Source organism: Carcharodon carcharias, chromosome 21, assembly GCF_017639515.1.
Source record: "Carcharodon carcharias isolate sCarCar2 chromosome 21, sCarCar2.pri, whole genome shotgun sequence".
Lineage (NCBI taxonomy): Eukaryota > Metazoa > Chordata > Chondrichthyes > Lamniformes > Lamnidae > Carcharodon > Carcharodon carcharias.
Window position 1 is genome coordinate 81451051 of NC_054487.1, and position 17570 is coordinate 81468620.

A 17570-nucleotide genomic window follows, 5' to 3' on the forward strand; every position below is an offset into this window, starting at 1 on the left:
CCAACGACACCAAGATCATGAGGATGAATTTCAAAGAGAGTACTTTCATATCTCAGAACACAATGTTTAATCTTCTCACTTTTACATTAGAGCAGCATTACATACACCTCTTGAGTGCTTGTGAACATCCTCAGCTCGTGAACGGCTATCAACCCTCCATAAACTTGAGGTAGCCAAAAAACACCGTTGCCTATGTCCTAAAGCGCACCGAGTGCCATTCACCCATCACCACTGTGTTCACTAACCTACAATGGCACCCTGTCCTGCATTTTAAAATTTTCACTCTTGTTTTCCAATCCCTCCATGACCTCGTCCCTCCTGATCTCTAATCTCCTCCAGCCCCGCCACCCTCCGAGGGTATCTGCACTCCTCTAATTCTGGCCTCTGGTGCATCCCTGATTTTTTTTTTTGCTCCACCTATAGGTGCCTCCAGCTACCTAGACCCTAAACTCTGGGATCCCCTCCTTAAACCTCTCTGACTCTCTCTTCTCCTTTAAGACGCTCCTTAAAGCCTATCTCTTGGATCAACCTTTTGGTCACCTATCCTAATAGCTACTTATGTGGCTGAGTGTCAGATTCTGTCTGATAATCGCCCCTCTGAAGGGCCTTGGGATGTTTTACAATGTTAAAGGCATTAGATAAATGCAAGTTGTTGTTTGTCCTGACCTTATTGGACAGCTCCAAGTGGAACTCCTTCAGACCTTGTCTTAATTCCATCTTCTGCAGCACACCACCTCCACACTGATCACGCTGGTGAAAAAATCTCACCAAACCTGTCATGGTGAGAACTCCTCTCTTCTTGAGCTTCTCTTTCAGCAGTCCTTAGTAACAGCAGCAAAAAAAAAAGTTAAATTTGAATTCCTACATGCAGCAGAACTTCTGTTTATTATTTTCTCACTTTAACTAAATTTACTAAGAATACCAGCAGCTCTTCTGTGGCCATGCTCATAAGTTCTGAGTCACGAGTCTTTAATTGCAAGGCTTAATTGCTAACCTGGACTGCTTGGTTAGGCCCCGGGGAGGATCTTGGTACCTGTAGCAGAGATAGTCAACTATAGATCAGCATATTGTTTGCAAAATTTAAGACCCTGGTTAGATCTAGTGGCGTCTTACAGTTCACTAAGAGACTCTGAGTTGCTGTGGTAACATGCACTTTTTACATGCTTGTTGTAGCCTGGAGCCATGGATAGCGATGGTCAAGGCTCCAGCATTCTTTCCATTACATAGCTGAGCAGGAATCTCTCCCACTGTTACAGCCTGCCACTGGCGTATGGTAGAAGGATTTACAGGCTTATACTCGACCTGTTTGACTCTGTTATGAGCGCACCTTCCTTGGCCATCAAGTCCTAGGGTGGGGCTCGAACCCGGGACTTCTGGCTCGGAGGCAGGAATGCTACCCAAAGACCTCAGATCTGGCAGGAGCGTCAATTTTACTGGAGTATAGTCCTGGTGCTCTGCAACAAAATATATTTTCTTCCCATATTTCTATGTTTTCTTTCACTCTCATCCATCTAGCCCACAAATCACACACAACTCCAATCTCTTTGAAAGCATCTCGCAGTTTTTTGTTTTTATCTCCTATTTGTTGATTGTCTGTTTGAATTTGTCAGATCTCCTTAAAGCAGCGAAGGTTAATGGGAGATTCAATAGAGAGTCTTCAAACTTATATGGAGGTTTTGATAGATTAAATAGCGTGAGACTGTTTCTACTTTCAGGAGGTCACAAGATTTAAGGCAATTGGCTAAAGCACCAAGAGGAATAAGGAAACATTTTTTTTATTTTAAAAAGGCCAACAAAACTCAAGGCATCCAGGACCTGGAGAAACAACAACTGAGGTAAGGAGAGCTGCCCGATTTGCTAAACTCTCAGCAATACTTTACACTGCGAGATGGATGGCTAACTTTTCAAATCACCAGGTGTCAAGACTGCTCATGTATTTTAAACAGCCACACGCAGTGGGACTTAAGTAGATCTACAGGTTGCCAAAGTTCAAACACCAAGGATTAACAAGCATTTGCTACATTCCTGAGTTTTTACGGGGGCATTAACTTTGACAGCAGCAAGTTGTTGTGATCTGGAATGTGCTGCCTGAAAGGGCGGTGAGGGCAGATTTAATAGTAACTTTCAAAAGAAAACTGGATAGCTACCTAAAAAGGAAAAGTTTGCAGGACTGTGAGGAAAGGGCAGGGGACTGCCCTTTAAAGGGGTGGAATAGGCATGATGCTGCCACTGTGCATCAGTGGTGGAGGGAGTGAATGGCTGTGGACGGGGTGCCAATCAAGCGGACTGCTTTGTCCTGGATGGTGTCGAGCTTCCTGAATGAGCTGCACTCATCCAGGCAAGTGGGGAGTATTCCATCACACTCCTGACTTATGCCTTGTAGCTGGTGGGCAGCCTTTGGGGAGTCAGGAGGTGAGTTACTTGCCACAGGATTCTGTGAGAAAATGTTATATAATGAAAAAGTTTTAAATTTATAAAACGTAGCGTTTGTTTTTATAATTTGATGAATGTGAAAGATAAAGGCCAATCATTGCAGACAGCTCGGTTTGGATAGTTATTTACTCTTTTTGCATCACAGGTGTATCCTTTAATCTTCACCTTGCACAGACATAACGATATTTCTGTCATCGATCTCCTGCTTACTCAAAGCTGGATTACTGCTGGTTCTGTAGCAAATTAATTCAGAGAAAATAAAAGTTGCATTTTAAATCAAATAAAAACAGGCTAGAACATATACATTCTATAAAGGTATCTGCAGTTAGAAATGTCTTCATATTCTAGCTACTAAATTCAATCATACATTCTGATGCTGGTGTGTTTTTTTAATCAATTTGCGGGATATGGGCATCACTGGCTAAGCCAATATTTATTTCCCATCCCTAATTGCCCTTGAGAAGGTGGTGGTGAGCCGCCTTCTTGAACCGCTGCAGTCCATGTGGTGTAGGTACACCCACAGTGCTTTCTTTCTTAAGTGACCTGATACAACTGAGCGGCTTGCTATTCTATTTCAGAGGGCAGTTAAGAGTTAACCACATTGCTGTGGGTCTGGAATCATGGGTGGAAATTTCCCCCCATCGGGGGGGGGGGGGTTGTGCAGTCGCGGGCGCGGACCCAATCAGCGCCCCCAATTGGGTCCGCACCCCCATTTTATGTGCTCCTGGAAGCGCTGTGCACTCCCTGTGCAGGCGGGGGTGGGGGGTGGGGGGCTGGTGGGGGGGGGTTCCCTGAGTCGGGAGTGTGCTCTTTCACGCAAGTGTGCGAAAGAGCGCAAAAATCTCCCTGAAGCACAGAGGTGCCTCAGGGAAATTACTTTCACTTATGAAACATTGATTAAAGGTGAACAAAAATTTTAAGGACATGTCCCCTCGTGTGAAACTGTCACATGAGCTGGGACATGTCCATTAATTCTATTAAAAACTTTTAAAACACTTTAAAAACATTCATGAAACCTCATCCCGCTTGTGCATGAGGTTCCATGAAAAATGCGAAGGCCGCCTGGGCTCTTCGCCTGCCCAGCAACCTTAAGGTTGGACGGGCAGCTCGGTTTATTAGTTTAATTGATATTTAAATGGTCTTAATAGGTCTTTGACAGTTCGGCGGGCGTGCAGCTGAGTCGGCGCCCACCGAGCTGAAAATCTAAATGACGCGCGGTGATGTTGGGACGCACACCCGACATCACCGCGTGTCATTTTACCCCTCGACGAGCAGGCCCCGCCCCCACTCGCTGAGCCGAAGATTCTGCCCCATGTGTAGGCCAGACAGGGTAAGGATGGCAGATTTCCTCCCCTGAAGAACATTATTGAACCAGATGAGCTTTTACGACAATTCGATATTTTTAAGATCATTATCAGTGAGACTAGCATTTTATTTCACATTTATTAATTTACCGATTTTAAGCTCCCCCAGCCGCCATGGTGGAATTGGACCTGATGTCCGTGGAATATTAGACTGGGTCTCTGGATTAATAGTCCAGTAACATTATTGCTACTCTACTGTGTGCCTATCTGTTCTCTTTGCAGTGCCTGGGGATGTTTTTCTACATTAAAGGCACTATATAAATGCAAACAACATTGGTGTCCTACTTGACTCCAAGCTGAGCTCCCAACTCCACATCCTTATCATGACCAAGACTGCCTTCTTCCACCTGCATAATATTGCCCATCTCAACTCATCCACTGCCCAAAACCCATGTTGAACCCAGGTTCAACTATTGCAGCAGACCCATGTGATTCAGTGTCAAAGTTTGTTTGATAACGTGAAGCACCTTGGGACATCAAAGAGGTAGGTTTTAAGGCACGTCTTCAAAGGAAACCATCCTATCTAGGGCAGAAGCCTAAACAGAGTTATCAGACTGGTGACAGACTGCCCTTGTATTTTAAACAGCCACACACAGCAGGACTTGGGTCGTGAGGTTGGGTTTCCCAATCTATCACACCGCCTTTGAAATTGTTAAGATTCTTCACAACAATTTAACACTGGAGGGTTGAATTCACTTCAAAGCAAATACCACAATAGAAATTGCATTTCACATTCATTTTGTCACACTGTTAAAAGATTCACTTCAAAAGTAAAATACTGCAGGTACGGGAAATCTAAAAAAAAAACACAGAAAATGCTGGAAATATTTAGCAGATCTGACAACCTGTGCAGAGAGAGAAACAGAGTTAGTGTTGTCAATCAATGACTTTTCAGTAATGTGCGATCCAAACTCATTTGATAGCCCTGTTTAGACTCTGCCCTTGATGGAGTGGTCTCCTCGTTTTTGTACGCTTCTTAAAACCTTCCTTGATGGCATCCTGAGGCGTTCACTTTATTAATCTCTGTGACTTATTACTTCCTATATTGAGCTTTGTAGAAGAGCTGAGGATGATAAAAGATTCCTCGAGTACTTACAGCAATGAGTGCTTTGCCATTTCATCAATGCCAATGATTCGTAAAGTTAATAACGGTTTCTCTTGGACACTTGTTGGGAGACCAACATGTTGTGCGGTCAGAAAGGTCAGGTTCGCACCCTAGCACAGAAAAGAAACAAAATGAAAAATGTCACCACTGTACACGAGCTGAAGTACAACCAATATTTTTTTAAATTCATCCCCAGACATTGCTGGCAAGGCTGACATTTAATGTCCATCCCTAACTGCCCTGTGAAGGTGGTGGTGAGCCTTCTCCTTGAAGGCTCTGCAAGGCCAGACCCAACCATGTTGGCATGAACTGGAGTCAAATGTAGAGCGTATTGTTTAAGAATGACATGATTCCTTCCCTCGAAGAACATTAGTGAACCATTGCTTTCTTACAATAGTTTGAAAGACTATACCCTCCACTTAAAAGGGTAAAATGGCAAATCATACATGGGTTTTAAAGGTTATTAATGAATGTCAATAAACCCTTGGAGAGACAAATGGAATTCCTGTTGTTGGAACCAGAGGCTGGATCTACAAGAGTGAAGAGATAATGTTAAACTTGGTTGTCCAACTTGGCTCAAAGGGCAACACTCTTGTCAGAGAGTTGTGAGTTGGAGTGTTGTTTAGAGACTTGAGCAGAAAATCCAGGATGACACTTCCAGTGCAGTACTAAGGTATTGCTGCACTTTTGGAGGCACCATCTTTAATAGTAGACATTAACAGAGACCCCAATGGCCTTCTCGGTCAATCAAAAAGATCCAATGATACCATTTTGAAGAGGAGTACGGAAGTTATCCCAAGTGTCCTGGCCAATATTTATCTCTCAAACAATATCACTAAAATAAATGATATGACCATTGCCACATTGCTGTTCAGGGGAGTTTCGTCTGTGCAATCGGCTGTGCCATATTTCCTAGATTACTGCAGCCACTACACTTCAAATACACAGTGACTGTAAAGTACTTTGGGATGTCGTTAGGTCATGAAAGGTGCAATATAAATTGAAGTTTTTCTTTTTGAGTTAGCCTGAAGGTGGAGTACTCTGTACAATGTTGTGCACAACACCAAAGCAATGGAAAAGATGCAGTATGGAATCATTAGGATGTCGCCAGGAGCGAGGAGAGATTTGAAAAGTCACGTTGGCTAAACAGTGGAATTCTCTGCCACAAAGCCATTGCTGAAGGACGGATTCCTTTCAAAGGGAATTGGACAGTTGCTTTAAAAGAGAAATATTATAAACTAAGATATTGCAGTACCAACAGGAAAGGGAAGAATGACATTAGAATTATTGAGAAAAACAGTGATGCAGATTTGATGGGCTGAATGGCCTGTATGCTATGAAGTTCTGCTACCTACCACATGGAAATCTCCAACATCATATTGCCTTCTCTTTCTCCTCCCATACTGATGGCAGTAAATGCCCCTTTGAATGAACGGAAGTGCTTTCGTTCTGAAAAAAAAATCCAATTTTACCTTAAAGTCTGAGAGATTGTAAAGGAACACAGTTGTCAAAGCAGAGGGCAAAGATACAGGTCAGTTCCCAGTGTTGACACCTCCGTATATCCTCTGAGAGTTGTTTGTGATTTGCAGGACTACAGGGTGAAGCCATACACATTCCATCAAATGACAAAGTACAGGAGTGTCAGATATGGGAATGTGCGACAAATCAGAAGTCTAACTTGTTTCTATTTCTATGGATTCCTCCTGCTCGAAGATGTCTGGCGTGATGTATTAATTATCTTCTGAAGTGACATGAGCAAAAATAGTGGAGATCCTACCTGTAATCCAGAGACAAATAAATGGTGGATTGTACACCCAGGGCACCTTTTCACAGATTACCTTGAGTATTAGGTTTTTCTTGTGTAGATACATATGGCTTTGTCTCTTGGAGCTGCCTTGTGTGTTCGGCAGGGTAAAAAAAACCATCTCAGCTGTGGCTCAATGCTAGCATGATCCCACCTGAGTCTGAAAGTCATGGGTTTGAATCCTACTCCAGGGAATTCAGGAAAAAAGTCTAGGCTGAGACTCCAACATATACTGAGGGAGTGCAGCACTGTTGAAGGAGCCATCTTTCAGCTAAGGTGTTAATCTGAGATCCTGTCTGCTCTCTTAAACGAAGGTAAAAGATCACAAAATCACTATTTTGCGGAGCAGGGGAAGTCTCCCTTGTCTCCTGGTCAATGTTTAGCCCTTAAATTCAATCACTAAAACAGATGATCTGATCAGTTATTTCACTGCTGTTTGTAGAAACTTGCTGCGCACAAATTGTTGCCTTGGTTCCCTATATCACAGTGCGTACACTGCCCTAAGTAATAGTACTTAATTGGCTATGAAGCGCTGAGGTCATGAAAGACACTAAACAAACTCGGGTTCTTTTCTTCTTTCCAGAGAGGCCTGAATCACAATAAACATGCTTACTCAACAGATATAGTGATGCATTCAATAAGAAGCATAATTTCACAACAGCTGTTTCTTTATTCAGTCTCAGATACTTGTCATGGGCGAGCAAATGATTATTGTGGGCCAGAGTGAGAAAAAATAAACAGTTCCATGATCCATCTCCAAAGAGATGAAACTAGATCACCCAACCATACAAATCAGGCACATTCTTGGGACGTCTAATCTGAACATAAGAAATAGGAGCAGGAGTAGGCCATGCAACCTATTGAGGGTGCTCTGTCATTCAATCTGATCATGGCTGACCTTCAGCTTCAACTCCACTTTCCTGCCTGCTCGCCATAACCCTTGATTCCCTGAGGCACCAAAAATCTGTCCAGCTCAACCTTAAATATATTCAACGATGGAGCATCCACGACCCTCTGGGTTAGAGAATCTGTGCTCTAAATATTTATTTCCTGTCTTATACAAGGGGGCGTACCTGTTTTTTCCAAACTGGCGGTATTCGTATACCGTTAGAGACTTATCGAAAGCAAAGAAAAAACCGATTAGCTCTCTGCACGCATCCCGTCCATTCCTGTTAAAGAAAGAAGTGCATCCAAATTAGGTGGGTTCCTCAGCCACGCAGTGAGGTGATATTGGTACAAAGCCTTGCGAGACCAGGGTGTGGATCACAGATTGGGCCATAACCTCAGTAACATGGAACTGTAGCCTTAATTGTCTGAACCTTCTTCACTAGCGAGACTCTAGACCAGCAGCAAGACCACAAAAATTAATCCTAAGTTATCCTTAGATGGAAAGAATGGAGCATATAAAATTTACAGAGATATAAATGACCGACGTGGCTCCTAATAGGTGATCCACAGTCCCTATGAGCTGGAGTGTGCCCGCACAATATATAAAAGCATCAAGTACTGTGATCAAACGGGCAATTGCCACCTTTGATAGAAAAACACTCAGCAGATCAGGCAGCATCTGTGGGGAGAGAAACAGAGTTACACTTTAGGTTGTTAGAACCAATAAATGTTTGCAGCTCTAACAGCTGCAAAATTTGATTCCGCAGCAAAGCTGGAGCTTGCACTACAAAAGCCTATGACCCTCAAAATGGTGTACGCATCACTTCCGGTCACTTCTGTTGAGGCCCACACAGTACCCCATGCTGGGGAGGGCAATTGCACAGATGTGTCATATGGGTGCTGGAAGCTTTCGCAGTGGTCAGGTTGTAACATCAAGCTGCCTCTCAGGATCCTGTCAACCACTGTGGAGGGATTTATTTATCAGGCAGCACCAAGCGGATTATTTGACTTTCAATAGGTGGGACAATAAACCCCATCAGACCCTGGCTTCAACAACATCCCAGGCTGATTTTCTGAACAGTAAGCAGTAAATGAACAGGAGCAAAAAGAGTGGATTTTCAATAATTGAATACTTAAATATACCTCCCCTAGATACAGGAAACAACAAAGGCACTAAAGTAAAACTGAAGCTTGAAATATGGTCCCTCTCTTCAAAAAACCTCTTTTGGTCACTTCTCCATATCACTCCTCCTTTGGTTTGATGTCTGGTTACTTCACACTTCAGCTCCTTACCTTGGGACATTTGCTACGTTTAAAGCAATCTAGTTACTATTGTTCTTGTTATGTGTGTGTCCCTCCTGACTCAATACAGAAGCTATAGAAAGGGATGCTGCTCAACAGGAAGCCTGAGCAACAAGACCTCACCTTTTGATTAACTTTCTGGGCTCAACGCTGATTTCAATAATGTCGTACCATAACCACTGTTCCAATTTTCTCAGACAGATGATGGTAATGGTTCTGTTGTTGCCATCGACACATCCTCCAGACTCATCTTTTATTTCTTTACTCATACCATTACCATCTCCTTCTGCCTTGCACTATCATCCCTTTTGTAATTTAATCTCTCCTGCCATCGATCCTATCACAGACCTTCCCTTTCGTTTTTTTCCCCTCTCCCCTTCCCTCCACCACTGCCAACTTTCCCCAGGTTCAGTACTTCCTTAAAAACTGCTAAATCTCCAACTTTTTCCAGTTCTGATGAAAGATCATTGACCTGAATTTTAACCCAATTTCCCTTGCCTGGCTTGCTGAGTGTTTCCAGCATTTTCCATTTTCATTGCAGAGACTCTGGACTGCTCCATGAGGGTTTCAGAAACATTTGCTGAGTTGGGTGAAGACTACCACCTATATAAAAAAAACACCCACTGTAGCAACAATGCAAGTCTATCAAAATGGACTACAATAGAATCAGTCAATACACCTGACTCCTTGATTCCCAGGAGTCCACACAAATAGAACGGCCATTTAGAGTACAGTTTGAAGACATCTCCTACTTGCCTATCGGGTGAAGCTACAAGACAGGACTACTTGCATGCCAAACAGCATAAGCAGCAAGCGTTAGACAGAGCCAAGCGATTCCACAACCAACAAATCAGATCTAAGCTTTGCGGTCATGCCACATCCATTCGTGAATGGTGGTGGACAATTAAACAACTCACTGGAGGAGGGTCCAGAAATATCCCCACCATCAATGATGGGGGAGAGTTAATGTTTCACTTCAAATATGACTTCTTCAGAACTCAAGTTCTGAATAAGTCATATTCGACTCGAAATGCTAACTCTGTTTCCCTCTGTGTAAGATGTTTCTCTTGCTCTCCATCCTAAATGTCATTACATTTGAATCTCATTCTAGACTCCTCAATTACTGGAAATAGTCTGTTTCTATTTACTCTGTTCTATCCCTCCATGATCAGGAAGGCCATTCTGATCGTCCAACGTCATTTATTTACTTCTCCCAATGCAGAATTCAATAGTTGCTCAATCGCTTTCCGCATTCTCTGACAACGTGCAATTTCTTGACATTGAACACACATGCTGCAACTTTTAAAAGAAAAGCAACACTGAAATTTTATTGGGCCAAATAACTCATTAATCACACATTATGGTGAAAAATTTGACAAGATTGCAGTATACCTTGAAATAATCCGGGCATCAAAGCGCAGCTTGTTTGACAGCAGATTTTCTGTCAACGTTGAACTTGTCTTTACCCTATTGAGGCAATAAATATCAGGCACTTATAAATACAATAAACGATTTCAGGAGAATCTCTACTCAGAGCGGGTGGAATGTAGAACTCGCTAACACAGGGAGTAGTTGAGGGAAATACCATAGATACATTTAAGGGAAGCTGGATAAGTGCATGAGGAAGAAAGGAACAGAAGGATGTGCTGATGGAGATGGATGGAGAGGGGTGGTAGGAATTCACACAGAGTTGATAACCACACGCGCAAACCATTGTCTTACGAGAGGGAAGGCTGCCACAGAGGTAGTAGGAGGTTCAGGTGGAGCATAAACTTAGGCAGGGATCCGTTTGCCTGTTTCTGTGCTGTAAACACAGTAATTTACAAAACAAACCTAAGTGGGATGTTGAAAGCAAAATAGTGCAGATGCCAGAAATCTGGAATGAAAACATAAAATGCTGGAAAAACTCAGCCGGACTGGCAGCATCTGTGGAGCAAGAAACAGAGTTAATGTTTCGAGTCCATATGACTCTTCTTCAGGGATAAGAGAAATAGAAATTTGATGGATTTTATACTGTTTCAGAGGGGGTGGATCAAGAGAAACAAGATTGAAGGTCAGGGAGAGGTGAGAGCTCAGGAGATATTACAAAGATGTCATGGACAAAAGACAAAAGGAGTGTTAATGATAGTGTTAAAGTCTAAAGAAGGTGCTGATAGTGGCAGAATGTGTTAATAGCAGAACAAGTAGGATGTTGTTTATAACACCAGAAGAATGGGGGAGAAATTAAGAAACTGTCTTTTGATCTTTGGGATCAGTCCAGTTCCAGTATTGGGATAATCCCATGTTCCTAAGGGCTCTGGGATATATGAGACAGAGGAAGAAGTTAGATGGTGATGCATCATTGCTAACCATGCCCTTGTAGAATATCCCTAATTGTCTTTGTTGGGATTTAAGATCCCATTTTTCCTTGAAAATGGCCACAAGGTTTTCTGTTTTCCTCACATCTCTCCAAGAGTCAGCATCACCTGTGATTAGGGAGGATAGCCAGAAATGGTACTGTCTGTTGGAGAGTGCGAGCAATGATGGATCTCAGGACCTTTCCTTTATATTCCTGTAACAGTGTTACTTCACAACCATTAAGTAGTGTCACTTATCAATCCAGGGATGCAGGACGTTCAAGGGACCTCTAGTTTTGGCCTCTTGTGCATCCTCAATTTTCATTGCTTTACCTGATGGCCAGGACTTCAGCTGCCTAGACCCTAAATACTGAAATTCCCTAAGCCTTTCTGCATCATCTCTTTCATCTCCTTTAGGTCGCTTCTTAAAACTTACTTCTGACCTAGTATCATTATATATCCCTTATGTGGCTCAGTTTCAAATTTTGTTTGATGATGTTCCTATTAAGAGCCTTGGACAGCCTCAGGATATCCCAAAGCATTTTACAGCCAATGATATACTTTTTTTTTTGAGTGTAGTCACTGTTGTAACAAAGCAGCCAATTTGCACACAGCAGGATCCCACAAATGGCAATGTGATAAATGACCAACTCAACCCTGCTCTCTTGCCCACATGTCTGTCCTTGGTTTGCTGCATTGTTCCAGTGAAGCCCAACACAAACTGGAGGAACAACACCTCATCTTCCGACTAGGCACTTTACAGCCTTCCAGACTGAATATTGAATTCAACAACTTTAGGTAGGTCTTGACCTCCCTCCTCCATCCCCACCCCCTTTCTGTTTCTTCCCCCTTCCTTTTGTTTTTTTTTCCAATAAATTATATAGATTTTTCTTTTTCCCACCTATTTCCATTATTTTTAAATATTTTTAAATCTTTTATGCTCCCCCCACCCCCACTAGAGCTATACCTTGAGTGCCCTACCATCCATTTTTAATTAGCACATTCGTTTAGATAATATCACCAACTTCGACACCTATGTGTTCTTTTGTTCTGCTGTCTGTGACATCTTTTGACGTTCCACTTCTATCACGGCCTTTGCCCACAACCACACCACCCCCCTCCACTTCCCTCCCCCCACCCAACTCCACCCCCCACCCCCCCAAACCAGCTTATATTTCACTCCTTCCTGGGATTCACCTAGTTCTGTCGAAGGGTCATGAGGACTCGAAACGTCAACCCTTTTCTTCTCTGCCGATGCTGCCAGACCTGCTGAGTTTTTCCAGGTAATTCTGTTTTTGTTTTGGATTTCCAGCATCCGCAGTTTTTTGTTTTTATAACTAATTTGTGTGTTATGTTTGTTGAGGAATGAATATTGGTCAGGACACCGGAGAGAATTCCCTTGATCTTCTTTGAAATAGGGCCATAGGATCTTTTATATTCAACTGAGAGGTTTGATGGAGACCTCGGTTTAAAGTTTCCTCTGTACCTCCCTGCAGAACTCCCTCAGTACAGCACTGACGTGTCAGCCTAAATGTTGTGCTCAAGTCTCTAGAGTGGGGCTTGATCCCACAGCTTTCTGTCTCCGAGGCCAGAGTGCTACCACAGATCCATGCATAACATTTATGATTGCACATACAAAGAACTGAATTCGGTCTTCAAATATTCCATAAACACATACTTGGTTTGGTGTAGTTTTCTATTTCTAAAGCGCAGGGGTGCAGAGCCAAGACCAGGAAGCGAGGTTTGCTGCTGACTCAGATCAGTGGTGCTTGCATCTTGTCCAGGGTCACTGATGACTGCCCTGTTTTGGATGGGAAAGAACAGGAGGTACAGTAAGGCTGGTAATTCATCATCAAAAATTTCTGTTAAAGTAGTTCCTTAACGTAAAGAAACATTGTAATATCATTTCATAAATGGCCATAAGTAAAGTTAGATTAGATGGAGTGAACAGAAGCTTGGTGAAATAGATGAATCTTGAGGGAAGGAAGGGAGTGACAAAAAAAAAGAGGTTTGGGGGGAAATTCAGAGAACAGGGTCAAGGTAGCTGAAGGCTGTGTAGCCAAAATATCCAATTGCTATTGCAAAAGACCAAAGTATTCAAATAATGACCTTCAAAATATTGCACAACTAAGTAAACATTACAGGGAATACCACTGCCCTCTACAACTCACAGACTATTGCCAGTGACACCCACATCCCATGAATAAATTTTTTAAAAATCACCAGTACCAACCACCTTGCTATTACTGCTCCAATATAATGCCAATATAATATCAGTTCACATAAAAGAGATATGCGTTACCCATTTGAGCCCTGGAGTGTTCATGCACATTGTAAAGCTCCTTCAACTCATCTTTCAAAAGTACCAGCACAAGTATTGCTGTATATATTTAAAAAGATGGGTTAAATTACGTTGCAGCATAAATACCCCATTCCTTCACCGTAGCCAAAGGTGAATGGAGCATAGAGCAAAATAGTTATTAGTTAAAAGAAAACCTTAGTCTGAAAAACATTCTAGCCCGAATCTCTTTGATAGTCAGTCTTGTTCTTACTTACCTAGAAAGCTGATCCACCAACACTTGCTCTACCACTGCCTGTTTTTTCTTCTGCGCAGCAAGATCCTCCTATGTACAAAGTTAGAATCATTTCACATTTTTATAGAGATTTCAATTTCTAACCTAACAGTGTGAACGTTGAGTTCTGCACGTTACATTCTGAGCATCTAAACCATGCATACCTTCTCCAAATGGTCAAGAATTTGGCCCAAAATTTACCAGCTTTTGCCACATACGGAGTATAGACTAGGCTGTTCAAAGCAAGAATGAACGTGCATTTATATAGCGCCTTTCAGAGCCTTTTGAAAAGTAGATACCATAAGAAAGCAGCATCCAACCTGAGCACAGCAAGGTCCCATAAACAGCGATGTAATAATGATCAGATAATTTGTTTCTGGCAAGATTAATCGAGGGATAAATATTAGCCAGGACACCCAGGATAGCCCACCAGCTTCCTCTTTGAAACAATGCCATGAGATCTTCCACAATAAACTAACAGGGAAGATAAGGCCTCAATTTAACATCTGAGCAAAAATCTGACAAGCTTTCCTTTTTTTGCCACCCTTGTGCCTCACAGTGACATCATCTGAAAGCTCAGCATCAGTTTCCACATGTACCCTGATGACACCCAGCTCTACCTTACGACCATCTCTCTCAAACCCTCCACTGTCTTTAAATTGTCAGATTGCTTGTCTGACATCCAGTACTGGATGAGCACAAATTTTCTCAAACTATATACTGGGAAGATCAAAGCCATTGACCCCAACACAAACTCTGCTCCTGAGCCACCGAATCCATCCCTCTGCCTGGAAACTGTCTGAGGCTGAACCAGACTGCTTGTAACCTTGGTATCTTACTTGACCCCTATGGTGCACATATCCCCTCCATCACTATTTCCATCTCCATAACATAACTCAATTCCGGCCCTTCCTCAGCTCACCTACTGCTGAAACTCTCATCAGGCCATTGTTATCTCAAGACTTAATTATTCCAATGCACTCCTAGCTGGCCTCTCACTTACACCCTCTATAAAATTGAGGTCATCCAAACCTCTGCTGCCTGTGCCCTAACTCACATTAAGTCCCATACATCCATCACCCCTATGCTCATGGAACTACATTAGCTGCCAATTAAGCAACATGTTGACTTCCAAATTCTCATTTCCAATGCTTCATGCCCTTGCCCCTCCCAAACCATGCACCCTCCTCCAGCCCTACAACCCTCTGAGATGTCTGCGCTCTTCTAATTCTGGCCCCAACTCTGATTTTAATCACACTGCCATTACCTTAATAATATTATAAGAAATAGGAGCAAAGATAGACCATTTGGCCCCCTCGAGCCTGTTCTGCCATTCAATAAGATCATGGCTGATCTTCCAACTCACCTCTGTCTTCCCATACTGTCCCCATGTCTCTTAATTCTCTTGATACTCAAAAATCTATCAATCTCGGTCTTGAACATACTCAATGGTAGAACATCCACAGCCCTCTGAGGTAGAGAGTTCCAAAGATTTACCACCCTCTGAGTGAAGAAAGTTTCCTTCATCTGAGTCTTAAATGGCTGACTCCTTACCCTGAGACAGTGACTCCTAGTTCCAGGCTCTCCAGCCAGGATAGACAGTGTGTGGTGAGATCAATGATGAAAAGTGTGTTTCCGCAGTTTTAAGAAACTCGTGTTTGAAATGGAAACTCCTCCTTAAGACAGGTTATAAACCATCATTCCATTGTCTGCCAAGGACATTTTATATAATTACTGCAAATGGAAACATTTTAAACCAGAAGTTCCACAGGATGAATATCCCAGTTCAGTGATATTTTGCTGCGCCAGTCAGGCGGTTCAGGCTGAATTCATGCAACCATGGATGTTTGTGAATCTGGTCACAATGTGATGAATGAATGTTCACAATGAACATTCAGCTGTCTAGGCCATAAGATACTCCATAATTACAAGCTGTTGTTGTTGAATTCTCACCGTGTTGCTCAGACTCCAAACCAGGCACTGCAGGGCAAATCACAGAACCACAAAATTCATTGGTGGTGGTGGTGGTGGGTGGGTGGGTGGGTGGGGGCAGTTCTGTTTGCTATGCGTAACTTTTTGACTATTGTCACTCGTTGAAGATATGAGGGAGTCATGGTGATCAGGCAGCAGAGGGAAAGTCCCTACTCTTCTTGGAGTCATACACCATAGAAGGAGACAATTTGGCCCATGATATCTGTGCCGACATCTTGAAAGTCCTATCCAATTAGTCCCACTCACCTGTTCTTTTCCCGTATTACCCTGCAATTTCCCCCCTTTAAGTATTTATCCAATTCTCCTTTGAAAATTACTGCTTCCACCACCATTTCAGGCACTGCATAAAAAACATTTCTCCTCATCTCCCCTCTGATTCTTTTGCCCATCACTTTAAATCCATGACCTCTTAACCCTCCTGCCAGTGGGAATAGTTTTTCCTTATTAACTCTATCAAAACCTTCATAATTTTGACCTGAGTCATGAGATTTTCAATATCCAATCAAACCTTGGGAGCAGGCAGAGGGGGTCCTCGTTTTACATTTCATCCAAAGACAGCACCTCCAGCAGTGCAGAACTCCCTCAGAGCTGTACTTGAGTGTCAGTGTAGATTATGTGCTCAAGTCTCTGCAGTGCAACCCATTGAGTCAAGCTAATGCAGAATAAAGATATTTCACTAAATTAGAAGCTTCTGAGTTAGTGTATCGTGGGTTCAAGGCCCACTCCTTGAGCATATAATTCACACTTCACTACAGTAATGAAGGAGAGCTGAAGAAGACACCATTGAAGGTACTGTCTTTAGACAAGACAATTAAATGAAAACCCAGCTCCCTGTTGGGATGAATGCAAAAGATCCCATGAACTCAACTGAAACACAGGACAGCACTCTACAGCCTTCTGAATGTAATGTCGAATTCATCAACTTTAGATCTTTATCTTCTTCTGTGTATCTTTTTCTTCTCTTTTGTTTGTCTTTTTGAATTGGTTTTGTCTTCTTTCTTTCCCTTCAAGTTGCATACAGATAGTTGCTATGCGGCCATTCATACCTCATTGGGCACAACTTTTGATTACCACTCTCTTTGGCTGTTGCATCATTAAATATTTTGTTATTTAATCGCTCCTTCTCTCCCGTCCTATCACAGATCTTCCCACTTGTTCTTCCTGCCCCTTCCCCTCCCCAACTCCCATCTTCCCCTGGTTTAAAAGCTAAGATTTTTTATCTTCTTTCAGTTCTGATAAAAGGTCATCTTGACCTGAAATGTTAACTCTGTTCCTTTCTACAGATGCTGCCTGAACTGCTGAGTATTTCCAGCATTTTTTGTTTTTATTTGAGTTCTCCCTGACCAACATTTATCCATCAATCCATGCCACTGTAACAGATTAACTGGTCAGTAACCTCATTGCTGCTCATGGGACCTTGTTTTTTTTTGCAAATTGGCTGCTGCGTTTCTCACATTAGTTACATTGGTGGCTATACTTCAGAAGTAATTCATTGGCTGCAAAGCCCTCTCGAACATCCTGAGGAGAGAAAAGGTGCTACATAAATGCATTATTTCTTTATTAAAATCATATTAAGAGAAGGGAAAAAGAGGGGGGGAAAAGTAAGGATTTCAGACTCTAAAAAGAGCAAGTCGTGGATGTGTTTCTCCACAAAATGCAAAGAAACCTTGGAGAGAGAGGGAATATACTGCGGTGTTCTCACAGCCACTCAGCAGTCTGAGAACAGGCAATGTATTTGCTCCAAAAACAAAAATAGCTGGAAAAACTCAGCAT

The 17570-nt window shown here is 42.5% G+C and overlaps 1 protein-coding gene across 8 annotated transcripts in view; it reads right to left on the reverse strand.

Annotated features, from left to right (window-relative positions):
• caps2 (calcyphosine 2) overlaps nt 1-17570 on the reverse strand; it is a 48133-nt gene that overhangs the window by 11139 nt on the left and 19424 nt on the right. For 7 of the 8 annotated variants that reach the window (XM_041216232.1, XM_041216229.1, XM_041216231.1 and 4 more), the window contains 8 exons: nt 13789-13856; nt 12911-13033; nt 10289-10363; nt 7780-7875; nt 6258-6351; nt 4894-5012; nt 2599-2666; nt 667-821 (listed from right to left, as the gene is read on the reverse strand). In XM_041216232.1, the coding sequence (XP_041072166.1) occupies nt 667-821; nt 2599-2666; nt 4894-5012; nt 6258-6351; nt 7780-7875; nt 10289-10363; nt 12911-13033; nt 13789-13856 (798 nt within the window). The remainder of the gene's footprint in view (nt 1-666; nt 822-2598; nt 2667-4893; nt 5013-6257; nt 6352-7779; nt 7876-10288; nt 10364-12910; nt 13034-13788; nt 13857-17570) is intronic. The other variant, XM_041216228.1, reaches the window with a different exon arrangement.